Source organism: Taudactylus pleione, unplaced genomic scaffold (assembly GCF_031769625.1).
Source record: "Taudactylus pleione unplaced genomic scaffold, aTauple2 ptg000015l, whole genome shotgun sequence".
NCBI classification, from domain to species: Eukaryota; Metazoa; Chordata; class Amphibia; order Anura; family Myobatrachidae; genus Taudactylus; species Taudactylus pleione.
In genome coordinates, this window is record NW_028284417.1 from 3,932,670 (window position 1) to 3,948,349 (window position 15,680).

At 38.8% G+C, this 15,680-nt stretch overlaps 1 protein-coding gene across 15 annotated transcripts in view; it reads left to right on the forward strand.

Annotated features, from left to right (window-relative positions):
- The window catches only part of RIMS1 (regulating synaptic membrane exocytosis 1), a 417,175-nt gene that overhangs the window by 321,382 nt on the left and 80,113 nt on the right, over positions 1 to 15,680 (forward strand). For 9 of the 15 annotated variants that reach the window (XM_088471345.1, XM_088471265.1, XM_088471230.1 and 6 more), the window contains one exon: positions 9,503 to 9,723. The exons of the other annotated variants lie outside the window; for them this stretch is intronic. In XM_088471345.1, the coding sequence (XP_088327471.1) occupies positions 9,503 to 9,723 (221 nt within the window). The remainder of the gene's footprint in view (positions 1 to 9,502; positions 9,724 to 15,680) is intronic. 15 annotated transcript variants of the gene reach the window in all.

Here is a 15,680-nt window from a genome sequence, read left to right on the forward strand (position 1 = left end):
AGAGAACTCTGGTGTGCAGCTTGTCTTTCATTATGCTGGGAAGACACGCTGTGAGCAAGGGACTGCAGAGAGCCATCTCTATGCTCAGTGACAGGACACTGAGTGGACTGGGCAGGAGCAGCACAGACAAACCTCAATACCAGCCAGGAGCGATGTGGAGCGTGAGCAGATCTCTCTGTGCTATCCGAGAGTGATGCACATCGCAAGCGGACCTCAGCTCTAGCCTGGACAGACACCGGAGAGGTAAGAAGGTGGTTTTTAGGGTCTGTAGCGTGACAACTACTTTTGACCTGTGTGCCTGTTAGCAGTTCAAGTGTCGTTGGACAGATCTGTCCGGTTCAGCTTCCCGAGTCTGACTAAGTTTAAAACTGATCTCCGTGTTTCAGCTGATTGGCTGGGGTTGGGTACGGGATGCCGGCGCTCTGGATACTGGCTGTCAGATTCCCGACGCCGGCATCCTGACAGGGTTAGGATAGCGACTGTCGGTCAGTATTCTAATCCTCCCCATCTCCCTAACCCTCCCTTTCTCGCCGCCTAAAACTAACCTCCCCCCTAGTGCCTAAACCTAACCCTCCCCTCTAGTCCCTAACCCTCCCCCTAACCCCAGTACTTTCCGTTAGGATACCGGTGCCGGGATTCTGCCAGGTGTCAGGATTCCGGCATCCTGACTCTCTGTATTAAGACTGCTTGCCATTTGCAGGATCAGTCCATGTGTGGTCAGTTTTATTATATCACCCTCACTCAATAAAGTGAGAGTCAGGCTACTGGATGCACATGCTGTAGAGCTATAGTATTACAGTTCATCTAAGAGTGAACTGGTAATTTGTTTGTCCCAATAAATCATGTTGTCCATTATTACTGTAGAATCCGATATTAGAGAGCGCCACTTGGTTATAAATATTATTGTAAGTATTCATATTATAGACTCAGGGATGTGCAGTTACTGATTTATGTATTAATAGAAAGTTGTCTCCTGATGAAATTGTCACAACTTTGAAGAATGGACCCAGATGTACACAGAAAACATATGTAGTGTATTATTTTTGTAGCATAAATAATCATAAGTCATATCTTCCACCATTTTTGTTAAAACAAGGGCCGTGAAAACGTCATAATAGTGATGTGTCGTTTATAGCTCTTTTCAAGCATTAGGGTGCCTGGTATCCCGCTCCACACACCGATTTAGAGCAGCTTAGAACGAGAGATATCCCCCAACTTTCCCAATGCAGGATAGTGCTGAAGGCATTGAATAACACTGAAATTGGGAAGGTCCCGCCTCACTCGAGACTGTCTGAAGGTATGAAGTAATGCACTTACCTAAAAAGGTCTTATGGTGTTTATTCCTGGTGAAGGCTGCTATGATTTTTTTTTCATATAGGGTGTGAAGAATTTACCCAGTAAGGACTTTATTCAGAGTCAGACGTAGACACTATGGACCAAATGTAATAGGGTGAGAGTTTAGAAAAGTGAGAGTTTCTGACACTTTTTAAACTTTACCAATGTAATAGAGTCCAAAAACAAAGTAACAGAGTGAGCTTGCATGTTTTTTTAGACTTAAAAAACTCTCACAATTTAAAATCTCATTCAGATGTTTTCCGTTTTCCCATTTTGAAGATAAAACTCAACCAATGTGAGAGTTTACTGCTAAACTCTCACATTTTCTAAACTCTCACCCTATTACATTTGGCCCTATAAGCGGCTTTCTGTTGCCACAAGTTGCACTTTTTTTAGTGCATTTGCGTATCTTTCCACAATGTACATCTTTTATCAGTCGTACGAAAGACGTGCAATTACCTATAACTGTGGGGCCATGACTGGAGCTGGAATGGTCATACAGATGCAGGCAGTGGGGGTGCAGATGTGGCCAAAGTACAGTAAGGGAATGGTGTGGGTGTGTGGTCACAAATAGCCTCTGAGTGGTGGGTACAATAACCCTGATCTAAATTGCACACTGATGGCAATAACTGCATTTGATTGTGTTGAAAACACACCAGTATATGCAAAATCACTAAAAACACTGCAAGTTTTTTTAAATCTCACTTTGCACTGCTGTGCACACTTGTTTTACTCATATAAAGAATCCCTTAGGGGCGGAGGAGCCCACACACATGTTTTGATGTGATATCATTAAAAAAAAAAAAAGAAATCTGTTTCAGTGTGCATCAGTTAGCATTTCATATGCTCCTGTCCACGTGAAAACTCACTATCTGCTCTAACTGTACCGTGTTTCCATTGTGTATTGTGATTTTTCACATTTTCAGTTCACATAGTGAAACCATACCTAGTTGTACCCCAGTAGCGTCAGACCCATGTTCGCAGTTTTATGCTGTTCCATTTGCATCCTACTGTGAATAAGGCCCTAAGTCTTTTTATGCACTTTTTAATTATTGCATCACTTTAGTTCACTAATGATTATGTAACGGTATGATATATGAAAGGTGTTTTTTTCTGTTTATTTTTGGGTCCACTTGTGCTGGATTCTTCAAATGGTCTCTATGGAAACAAATCATGTTTATCTAACAGAAAGGGGAGAACTGATATGTACAATATATTGGGTGTGAGGGGATTGCCAGTTGTCCTGAAACAACCCCCTTCCTTCCCCCCTTACTCAAATCAGCACCTTCTGACTCTGGCCACAACATTGTCCCCGTGCTGCCTATTACCAGTCATAGAGAAGGCAGTGCGTAGTCACACAGGGGTCTATTTACTAAGCCTTGGATGGAGATAAAGTGAATGGAGATAAAATGAATGGACATAACTTTGGTGTCTATTTTCTAAGCCTTGGATGGAGATATAGTACCAGCCAACCAACTCCTAACTGTCATTTTTCAAACACAGCTTGTGACATGGCAGTTAGGAGCTGATTGCCTGGTACCTTATCTCATTTCACTTTGTCTCCTAACACTGCTTACTAAATAGACCTTTTTATCTCCTTCTACTTTATCTCCATCCAAGGCCAGTCAGCTCCTGTCATGTATTTGAAAGTTACAGTAGCTGATTGGTCAGAGCATCATTTAAGATTAGTAACAAGTGATAATAAGAACTTAATTTGTTAATAAATGAGGCCCTTAGCCTGAAAGTGCAGAGTCAGCCTCCACAATACCAGGGTGCGCAGCTTTACAGTAAATGGTTTCATGGACCCCTCTGCACTCAGCAGTGCCAAGTGTCCCAGGGTCTTTGTAACTGTATTCTGCTGTCTAATCTGACTCTGGATCTGCATGCAGACTGTTACAATGTAACAGTGAGCAATGGGTGTCTCCAGATGAGACTGCATGAGTTCAGAGCAGAATAGGAGAGTAGACTGACTGAGGTGAGTTTTCTCCTGTTCCGCTTTCAACACAGTTAAGTTTGTTTTACTTTGCATGTGTCTGTGTTTTTGTGCACATCTCTTTCTCTCCTTTGTGTGTGCTCTCACTCTGTCTCCCCATGTCTGTTTCCCTCTCCCTCATCTGTTTGTGTTTCTGTTCCCTTCCCTCTATTGTGTGTATTTTATCATTGGAAGGAGCTTTCATTTGCCCAGAACTCCCTGGCAGCATTCCAATCACACCCTTGCAATATCAATAACCCTCCAGGATTCTATAAATATTTATTCAAGAATAAGACATGGTTTAAATGTTCTTAATCTGTACTACCATCACAACAGATATTGCGACATTACAAGTACTGCCACAGCACTAAACAGTTAAGATGGCTTAAAAGGCTTTTCTATGCAAACGTTTGGAAACTCTTCGAACAGCATACAAGTGTTTTTCAGACACTTAATATATCACGACTAAGGCATTATCAATGGTTCTACCTTGTTAGGATAATTTTCTTCACATAAACAGCTACTGCTGCCAAATAATGATGTATTACTCTTTTTCAAGCTTAATCAAATGTAAAATAAAAGATATCTTGTAATGTTGCTCTTAATAACCTCTTCAATCGATGGTGGTGAAAGTATTACTGTTACAGCAATAGTACATCACAACTTTAAACTCTTGATTTATTTGTTTCCATTTGGTTGCAGAAAGTACAACTGAGATTGATGCACTCAAATACATTTACATTCTTGTAGCTATAGAGAATTTTCAGTATCATTTAAATTTCATCACTAGAAATGTGAAAGTAGAGCAGTATTGCAATAAAGTATAATTTATAGAAGATTGGGAAAGCTGTAAATGGAGTAAAAGCATAACTGGTGACAGAAGTGCATATTATCACATGATGTACAACAAAAGGTCGGAGTCCTACTGAGCCAAAAACAACCAATGCTGCCACCCATGGTGCAAGGTCATGGTGTCGGTATGGTTGCTGCCTCATTTGGAAATGTGCCCAGCTTGTGGGATGCCAGGTTAGGTGTTTGATTGCCTGAAGAGCTGTTGAGCACTTTGGCTTCCTTGGCCCGACTTCCTGCTTGCTGATGCGCAGTTTATTAATTTATTCATTGGGTACACACGGCCATGGGATACTTTTCTCTGTGCATGTACAGGTTTTCTGATGACTGTTTGAAACAGTCACTCATCGATAGTGCCTCCATCAATGAACAGCACTAGCTAACGCTCTCCAAGAAGGAGGTGGCATGAGCTGAGGGAGGTTCCTCTCTCTGGTCCAATTCAGAGAGGGCTTGCCTGCTTGCCTATAATACAAGACCCCAACAAACCATTCTATCCATGGTTGTAATCAACCCTATATAAGGCGTTAGTACCTGACCTTTCCCAAGACCAGTATACCTCTATCAACCGGGTGGCCATTAAAAAAAAACATCTTACTACTGTACAAAGTGGAGAAAGGTTACTGCCTGAGCTCCAGAGCACATCCTCCATGTTGAAAGCCAGATCCACTCAGTGCTAGTTCATTATTGAACCCTCCTTCGTTATAAATTAAAAAGTGAAGAGATGTCAGTTCCAGAGTACTCTGCAATGAGAAAAGGCAGAAAAATTAAGAGCTGGGCCGGACATCACCGTCTCCTCTAAAGTACATGGAGAGCTGCAACTACAGTTCAAAATACAATTATAAGTATGAGAAACTAGTAAAATAAAGTTCAAATATGAAAAATTAAATATTTAACGTTGGCTGCCAAAAGCAACCTAGTGCCAGAGTGCCCAGGTTTTGGGTATTTAATTTTAAACTGGGAAGTTGTTACTGAGGTGCTGTAGATGGTAGGGGCTCCAAGTTTTTGTTGTGTAGTTCTAAATGCCAGGCCCCTGTGCTAGCCTCTACATACCAGTAGGCACTAGGCATTTTAGTTTTAATTTTCTCTTGATTAAAACAACATCTAGAAAAAGATAGACTTGTTTCTTTTTATGTACTGACTGTGTCACTGATGTAGTTTACATCTATGGTCATGTATCTAAACTTAATAGTCATTGTTCTAGGTAATGGGCTATCATGAAGTCCTCAGTTAAAGTGCTGGGAAATTGTTTGGTCTACTTCATGGATGAGCAATCACTAAAATGTTATATGGTAATACAAAAACTGGTACAGGTTGAGTCTCGCATATCCAAAATGCTTGGGACCAGAAGTATTTTGGATATCGGATTTTTCCGTATTTTGGAATATTTGCATACCATAATGAGATATATTAGGAATGGGAATCAAGTCTAAACACAGGATGCATTTATGTTTCATATACACCTTATACACATAGCCTGCAGGTAATTTTATGCAATATTGTACTAATTTTGTGCATCAAACAAAGTTTGTGTACATCCAGGAAATTCATTTGTTTCAAATACACCTTTTTCACACAGCCTGAAGATAATTTTATATAATATTTGTAATAATTCTGTGCCTTATCCACTTGCCTGGCATGGTCGCAATTTTCCCACCACACCAGGCAGTGCTTTATATGATATGGTCGAAATAATTCGACCAGTCAGATAAACAGTGTGGGCGGCTGCAGGAAGAGAATCTTCCCGCAGCTGCTGCTCTCAGAGGGACCTTCCAGTCCCTCTGCTTGCCTGTACCCTCCCCCAGTGTCTGCTGTGCTGCTGATCGGTCAGCATAACAGGACCCCCCACTCAGCGGCTGCAGAGATTAGCAGCCACTGGGAAAAAGTAAATTGATCACCCCCTAGAGTGTACCTGGTGGCTGAAGCCGCTGTGAATATGAGGTCGCTAGTTTCCCGATGATCCTAATTTTTTATTTACAAAAATTTAAAAAAACTTTTTTTATTAAATCATTTTGGATAAGTTGAAAAACATGTTCTTCACCTGATTAACTTAAAAAATAAAACACAATTTCTGAGAGGTTTTTAGAAAAAAAATTGTCAGTTAAGTGGTTAAACAAAGTTTGTGTACATTGAACTATCAGAAAGCAAAAGTGTCACTAATCTCAGTTGTGCTCAAAAAATTCTGTATTTCGTAATATTCCATATTTCGAAATTTTGGATATGGGAGACTCAACCTGTATTCCAATAATGTCATCTTAATACCACTGATATGGTCTGTGCCATGCTTAGATAACTTCTCCCCAGTTAAAAATCTAATCTGGATGTCATAGTAGCAGACATGTCATCTACATTATTAGATAACATGTTATGAGGATCATATAGCTATAGTGGAAAATACAGGAATATAGTTTACTTCGATTTATAAGGGTTTAAAAATAAATAAATAAAGTATACAGTATAAGCCAGATAAAATGGGAAAATGGTAGAGTATGTAGCATTATGTGTGGTTAATTTGGTAGCAGAGGTATATTTACTAAAGTGCAGGTTTTTAGAAGTGGAGTTGTTGCCCATAGCAACCAATCAGATTCTAGCTATTATCTTCTAGAAGGTGCTAGATAAATGATAGGTAGAATCTGATTGATTGCTATGGGCAACATCTCCACTTCTAAAAACCTGCACATTAGTAAATATACCTCGTAGATTCTAATCAGTCAATTCGTCCAGTCAAATCTAGTCTACTAACGATTTTCAGAAATAGGGGTCAATCCAATTGTTTGTGAAGGGTGCGAGTTGCCGTTGCCACAGCCATAAAACGCCGGCAACCACACTGCATCTCGCACCCCTTGCGGCCTGCTCCAAACCCGATTTCGAACAATTTTGCTTGGAGCCGTATTGGTTTGGGCTGCTGTCAAGTGCAGATAGTTGGATTGAGCCCATAGTATTTTTACTTTAGATTTAAAATAATACATACATTAGTATAGCAAAATTTAGTAGAAGACTGGCAATATATGAAAAGATTTATTTAGTAAGTCACCATGGAAACTGGCAAAAATAAATTCACTGCTTTCAGACTCTCAAAAGCAGTGAGATGAGTGAGAAGAATGCACCTTTTTTGCTTGTACAGAGCTTTTCCCATTCATGTAACTAGAGCTTCTGCCCCATGAATCTGAGTGGGTATTGAAATGAATGGCAAAGACCTTGGCTAAAAAATAATACAAAAATGAGACTGCGTGATTCCCCCACCCCACAAAAAAAAGTAAGGGACCCTGGGCGACAGCCCCTTGCTCCCCTATTGTTAATTTGTCACTGCCTCTATGACTGCTATTAAATCAACTTTAGCATGGTGGTAGTGTATTGTAGTGTTTCTTATCATAGGAGACCTTATGCAGCAGCTAACACTGGATCCAGCTCAATGTGTATGTAAAGGAGCTTTCTTCATAGGAATCACCAATATTTGACAGGGAAGTGCATTAAACAGAACGGCTCAGGTCCTGATCCAACCAGGGTACTTGTATTTGTAAGCGGGTTCAAAGATGTGCCCATATTTGTTATTGCTATAAACTTCTAGTATCTTATTTTACAGGGTATATTTCTTGAATTTTTCCATATTATTTTGTAGGATGATTTATGGAGAAACAAACGATAGTTTGCTTGTTTCCTCCTACACATCTCCATAATAATGAAACTTAATTATAGAAAATTTCCGGATTGCCCCAATATGGTGCGCCAAGTGTAAAAATTGTCTCTGTTTCAGTGATCACAGCTAAAAAAAAAGAAAACTTACAGACACCAACCTTTCACATACTCCCCAGTCCATACAGGCCTTATAATGTGCCACCGCCATAGCCTGTATGTAAATGGTTATGTCTACTCTACCTTGTGATTGAGTACATATTAAGCTATACAGTAAATAGGATATTTTCTGCATTGTACAGTACATCTCTAATCTACTGAAGTTGGCCTAATAAGGAGGGGCACATGCTTTATGGGGATAAAGAATATAGCATTGATCCAGCAGTACATGTGGCTTTTTGCTTTTAGGTAATGTTAAATACACTTTATTAGTAAATGTATATGTACCTAGCCAAATTTTGTACATTGGCAAGGAAATAATGCTTTTACAGTACAGTATGTCAAAACCGAATCCTCTGGTGCCCCAATGATCACACTGGAAAACTACAGAAGTCCTACCAAAGAGCCCGATTGAAGGAAGACTTTGTTCCAGTGGTTACTAGTTGTGGACAGTGGTGAGTGAGTGTGGAGATTAGCCTCCCAGTAATCTCATCACTCTTACATGCAGCTCATGTGAGTGTCGTGGGACAGCAGATGGTGAACTTAGTTCACTGTTTCACCTTCTCGGACAAGCTGATGACCGTTAGGTAATTAGTTCACTCTTTCTCCCAGCTGCAGATCCTGCCCCCTTGTGATAGAGATGAGAAAAAATTATGTAGAGAAATGTTTAACTACTTAAAAGAAAACTCAAAATAATCCAAAATGTAAAAAATGTAAACTTCTAACCTGCTATAAAAAATCATTAGATTGAACTGTTAAAATAGTATTATTTAAAAACAAAAATGAAATATTTGTAATGCTGAATACTACTTACAATTGATGATATCACTATTATTTATTAACAGTTATTTATATAGCGAACACATATTCTGCAGCGCTTTATAGAGAGACTATCTGGCCATTAACATCAGTCCTTGCCCCATTGGAGCTTACGATATATATTATCTACCACATGTACACATACATTTATACTAGAGTTAATTTTTTTGCCAGAATCCAATTAACCCAACTGTATGTTTTTGGATTGGATTGCTTCATACTCATTATAAAATAGAACTGACAATAAATTATCACAGCATAAAGCTGTGTAAATGCAGTATAGCATATAACAATGTAAGTAGGTCTGTATATTTTCAGTATTATTTCTCATAATTGTACCTTATATCACTTTAATGTGATATGGAAGGCGATTGTAGACAAACAAATAGGACAGCTCAAATTCTCAGTCAGCTATTTTGTATTTAAAATTACTAACAGACTGGTAAGTGCAGAGAATATGATAAGATTATTAATTGATAGAATAATAAGGTTATGAAGATGAATTACAGTAATTATGCTTTATTGTTTAACCCAATGTTGTAGCTAGAGAACTAGGGTTTATTTACTGACATGCTGCAATTTGTACTAAAGTGTTACTGACTTACATACGGGATTCAGCCCATATGTGTGATTTGCACCATGTTATGAAATAAATCTATTTCTGCTTCTCATTTCGCATATGCAAAATCTCAAGATTGTTGCATTCCTAATCCCAACATATAGTTCATTTACACCTAGGATGCAAGGCAGACGGATGGGATCTTCAGGGAGAATCATTACAAAGAGCACAAGTGTAAGCGGAGAGATCTACAAGCTAGAACACAATGATGGGAGCCAGTCCGATACAGCCGTGGGTACAGTTGGGACAAGTGGAAAGAAAAGAAGGCCCAGCTTGAGTGCCAAAGTAGTTGCCATAGTATCTCGGAGGAGTAGAAGCACATCACAGCTTAGCCAAACAGGTGAGTGGTGCTGTGTCTGTTCTTCTCTATTATTTATTACAAATGACCAGTCTTTTCCATTCATTTCGATTTGCCAGTTTGGAGTGAAATAGTGTCATTTGTTGCAATTCTTTTTTTTTTTTTTATTGTACAAGAGTTTAATGTTATTCGGAGATTGCTTAAAAACTCTATGAATGCATTTAAGATTAAATCATTTATATCAATGTTTGTTTGCAAGGGAGGGGAAATATACATTTGTTAAGTCTAACCACTTTTTCCTATAGATTTTGTCTCTTTGTTTATATATTGATTTTGTAGTACTTTATTTTTTGCTGTAATAGCCTATTATGCATGAAGCCTTCCTATATTCCGTTGCAGTTTTCCTGCCTTCAGGAAATGTGAGGGATAGGGTATACAAAGCTCATGTGACTGAATACAGACTGCTCTAACATACTGCAGATGGTAAGGTTTTAATCACAAGGAAGAGTATTTCAATGATTTATTTATCATGAAACAGACTAGAGGAAACTACATGCTGAACTTCTGGATGTGTAACACATACATTAATAATATTTTTTTTAAGTTCCACATACTAACAGCATGTTGTTCATTTTATTGTGGTTTGACTCATGTACACACAATACTTGGATCATTGGAAGAAATTGTGTGACATTTATATGGTACGTAATGTTTAGTCAGCTCACTATCTTTTAACTTGTTTTAATTTTATGAAATAATAAAAAGACCTATATAAAAAATTTCTATTTCTTATAAGCCATTAGGCCTCCTTACACACAATCAAACCTCCTCCATATGCCCATCAGGCCCCCAGATGCCATCAGAACTTCCCTCATGCCCTTACATGCCATCATACCCCCCACAGCTGCCATTTGTTGTTCTGTACACCTATTATTGACGTATGTCACCTTGTTTATTTTCATACTGTACCTCCCAATATTCAGATTTTGTATAGGGATTTCGGCACGGCTGGAAGGAAGACCAATATAGCTGAGCTCTCCAAAAGGCGTTCTCTGACTGAGTTATCCCCATGAAGCTGCTGAGCCCAAGTGTCAGAGAAGCATCTGCTGATCTCCTCACAGCTCAGCACATACTCGTCTGACCTCTTGTGCAGAGTCTCATGGAACTGAATCGGTGTGTCCGACAACACAGTCATATAAACAATTAGGCTTGCGTGCAGGCGACCTATCGCACATCTTATATACCCACCAAGCCGGCGCACGGCATGTGACGTACTTCATGGGCCATGCGCTGCCAACGTCAAATGTAGGAGGTGGTCAGAATTATGTGACTAGACTGTGTGTGTGTATATATATATATATATATATATATATAATTATATATATATATATATATATATAATTAAATATGGCCTTCTAAAGCAATCCATAGCTAAATCTAGCCCCAACACTTGTCCTATCCTTGCTATGCAGAACAGCGGTGAGAGAATGTCCCAGAACCTCCCTCCCCTTCCCCATGTAGCGGCACACTGCAGCCTGTGGATAGGGTGGAAGGACGGTGCCTGAAAAGCGGAACTATCCTGCCAAAGTTGGGACAGTTCGGGGGTATGCAGTAAAAAATGTACTGACTTAAATGTATGCTGTATATTTTTTAGGGAATTGTCTGATTCTATACAGTACCATACATTTTGTTTTAATCTTGTGTAAAGTGTAGCACATTAAACAAAATGTAAATAAACATTCAGCAGTGTTATCCCCAGAAAATATTTCCAGCTTGGTAAAATTAAAGTAGTAGCCTGGTGGGGACAGTGTGATCAGGCTGGACACAGGTATCATTTTTGAAACTCTTGCAGCTACTGCCCATTGCTGGCATGACACAGATATAATTGTATACAGTGCTGCACTCTGAGACACACTACACATTTGTACTCTGTCTGCCGTCTATGCAATGTTCCCACTGTCCAAACCACATCCTGCCTCTTTAAGACGGGGGAGAGATCTATGTTACTATGTAAGCGCAGTGGATGTCAGACCCCCGGAGCAGGATAGTGCCTGATGGCTTAGAAAAATAAGCAGAGAGGAGCGTCTGTGAATTTGATCATGGGGATAACACTGAACAGATAATCAATAATATAATTCTCTCTGCTTCATATTTACTAGAAATGACAAAAATTATTTAATTTTTATTCGATTATACCTATATACTTCATGACCTTTACTTCATGGCCTCAGATGAAAAGCGCAGATGCATATAAAACCTGATTGGTGTTGGCTGTATTTTTCTATAGGGTATAATGTATTCCACAGGCTTATGCTGGGTACTCACTGAGACGACGGATAGGTCAGTAGACTAATCCGCCATCTGAGTGATCAATTGGTAAGCTATATTACCAATCGGCTGCTCGATATGTCTGGGCTGACCTCACTACTGGGTGGGCATTTAAATTTGCCTGCTCAGTTGAGATGTCAGTGTCAGCGGTTCCTGCAGCAAGTGTACGGGCAGTTACCCATACACACATGCAGATTCACAGATATATCTTTCAGATGCATCGGCTGTGCTGCAGTACCGACCTGATGACTCTGAATGATGTTGTGTGCACACCAGCCAATGTACTCGCGATATATCGTTCATCATCGATCAGACAACTGAATGTTCCTGTAAGAGCACATTAGCATATGTACACGTGGAGAACCACAGGATGCCTATCTTGTGTATAATACATAGAGTACAATACATAGTGGAACCCTATTGGTATAATTTGTTATTTGATTGACTAGTTACACTGCCAGAGATACTGTATTGTGGGGCAAATACAGGACACACATATTGATTACGAACACTGTAAGCTATAAAATTGCTTCAAATGTTAAGTTATATTACTGTATAGGGTAAACTAACTACTTAACTCCATTATTGTTCCCTTTTATATAAATGTGCAAACTAGCTAGAAATTAAAGTTCTGTACTAATGTATTCTCAGGAGATATTTTAATCACATCTAGATGAAAAGCAAATATATTTCTTAAAGACTTATCAAAATTAGGTCAGTGAGTTTTATCTTGCTTACGATTTACGATTATATAAGTTTCAATTTAAACATCTTAAAAGCTTGGTATGTCATTGCCCAAAGCAAATTCAGGCTGAATAAAGCTACTGATGAGGACAGTCTTTAAGTGGCCTCCTTTTTAATCTGCCTTATATCTCTGAGATAGTTGACTATACAGCAGAATGCTAGTAACAGCCATAGCGATAAGGAGAAGGTAAGAACATTTCCTTCAATTGATCTTTACCTTTATATAATCAAATGGAACAATTCCATTTCCTCAGAAGTTTAGTGAGCAAACGGTTTCATCAGCAAACTGTAAAATCTCTAATCATGTCTATCTGTTTCTCTACTCTGGTTATATTGAGCAATGCTATGGTTGGATGCAGTAATTTGGGTTGCTTTAACATTTGATAAATGCATGTAATCTATTCTATTTGCTTGGGTGAATGCAAAATGTTATTTGTGCTGCTACAGAATTTATTGATCTACATCAAAATGTTGTTGTGAGTAGAAAGAAGTGAGAAACATTAAAACCAAAAATCCTTGCTGCTGCACTTGTGATGGTTAGTTTGTCCAAGGTCATCCAATGACTGCAATGGTCAGGGGAGAACATGCTCATACCTGCTCTGGTAGACATCTTCAATCTCACCTGCTCCTCATCTATCAGTTTACCAAATATATTTAAAACTTTAAAATATAGTTATGACTTCTTGGCCGCCTAAATAATAGCAGAGACAAAAACTAGTATATGCATTGTATTTAGTGTATAAACAAATATGCAGAGTCTGGACAATGTACCCTTTTCAATTTACAGTAGTCTTCTTCCTATCTCCCTATCTATCAGAGTATCTCTAGAGGTAAAGTTCAGTGAGAGAAACAAACGTGTCAGGTGCCTCAGGCGAAGCTCGCCCATACAAAGTGTGGTGAAGCCTAATTTTTGAGGATTCCAATTTTACATTTTCTATATCCGGATGACAATAACAGAAAAAAAAGTGAATTAGAAATGCTTTATTATTTTGATAAAGCAATACTTCAGTTGTTAATTACATTTTTTGTGTTATTAATATATTTTTAAGTACTTCCTTTATTTTATTATTCGTATTACTGAAAGGCCAAGTCTGGGCTCTCATGGGACTTCACATGATGCAAAGTTTCGGAGATATCCATCTTTTTTTTTCAAGATAAACTATGCTGCTGAATCCAATGTTCTAAGTACCATGAGTGACACATATAGGTGAGTGTATAGATATGTCAGTTGCTATATATATAGCAATTGGAAGAAAACAGTACTCAAAGGTTGTGAACCAAACACTATATGCTTGTAAACTAGAGTAAAGCATGTAACAGAGCTTGATAAAAGGGCACATGGTTTCCCAAAACTTTGCTTGTGTGTATAAAAGTACTGTATGTGTAAGTTACTTGGAATGTATCTTACCTGCTGCTCTCTGGACCTGATTCAGCAATGCACGCAAGTGGAATGCTGAACGCAGATTCCGATTATCGGGAATCTGCGTGTACAGGACCCATTATTCGAATGTGCAGAACGGGTCCTGCATGATCGCACGCAGCCACTTCTATGCCTCTGCAGAGGCATTTAAGGGGCGACTGGCGTACCCGGAAACGGCACGTCTACCCAATTTTCCGGGATTGGCAAGGCCTGGGACTGCGCCTAGCAAGTCAGCTAACCTGAGTAAGCATCAGCTAACTCATCTGGCCGGCAGCCCGGCGTTACTACTACATCATCTTTTTTGTTTAATATTTATCAGTGGGAGATGTTCAAAAATCAAAACTACTTAACATCACTATAAATTATGAATCAATTTTCCAAGCTCTCCAATCTATCTATTACTGTTGAGCAAAATTAATGATTTCTCATGTATTGGAAAAAGCAATGCTTTTCAATGGTAACAGAAAGCCATTTGAAATGCATTGTCTATAGCAATGAGAGTGAAAAGCTCTGCCAATAAGTAGGGTTTATAGGCTAGCCATGGTACTGACTGACCTCCACCCCCTTTGAAAGCATTGCTATTAGTGGCAAAGCAGTCTATATAATCAGGGCCAGATTAAGCCTTTGGGGTGCACGGGACTACTGGCATCTTTCCATCACTGTTCAAGCATGCAGTGATTACTCCCATACTGAAAAAACAAAATTCTGACCCTAACAATCTTTCAAATTACCATCCTATCTCCCAGCTCCAATGCCCCTCAAAGCTACTGGAGAGACTTGTCTACACTCGCCTCACACACTTTCTCAACCACTTAATTGACAAAATATTTTTCCAAAAACCGCTCCAAAATTGTCGGTTTCTTTTATGATTGAATTAGGTCAAGAACATAATTTTAAACTTATCCAACACTATTTTATATTAACTAAAAATAATTTTTTAAAAGACAGTATACCATAAAAATAGCAATTTGTATATTATACTGCATTGATGGCCATTGACAGCTGTACCATCGATGGTTCAACCATCGTTAGAAGTCATCAATTGTTTAGCAATTGTTCGAGGAAATCTGTGTAGACCACAACTGCCGATATTTTAGAAACATCGATTAAGGGTTGCCATCGATGGCGTAACATTGATGGCCACCAGCAATGGCAAACCACTTGTTTTCAGCCAGACCATCGATGGTTTGCAAACCATCGATGGTCGGTTGCCATTCCAAATCAGAGGCTCTGCGATATCTATCGATTATTTATATATATATATATACATATATATATATATGTACCCACACACACGTCTATGTATGTATATATATATATATATACATATATACACTCACACATGTATATATCTATATATATATATATATATATATATATATATATGTACAGTCAGGTCCATAAATATTGGTGAGCCACAAAAACAGGAAGAACAGATTAGAGTTTGCCAAACAGCATCTAAAAAAGCCATTACAGTTCTGGAACAACATTCTATGGACAGAGGAGA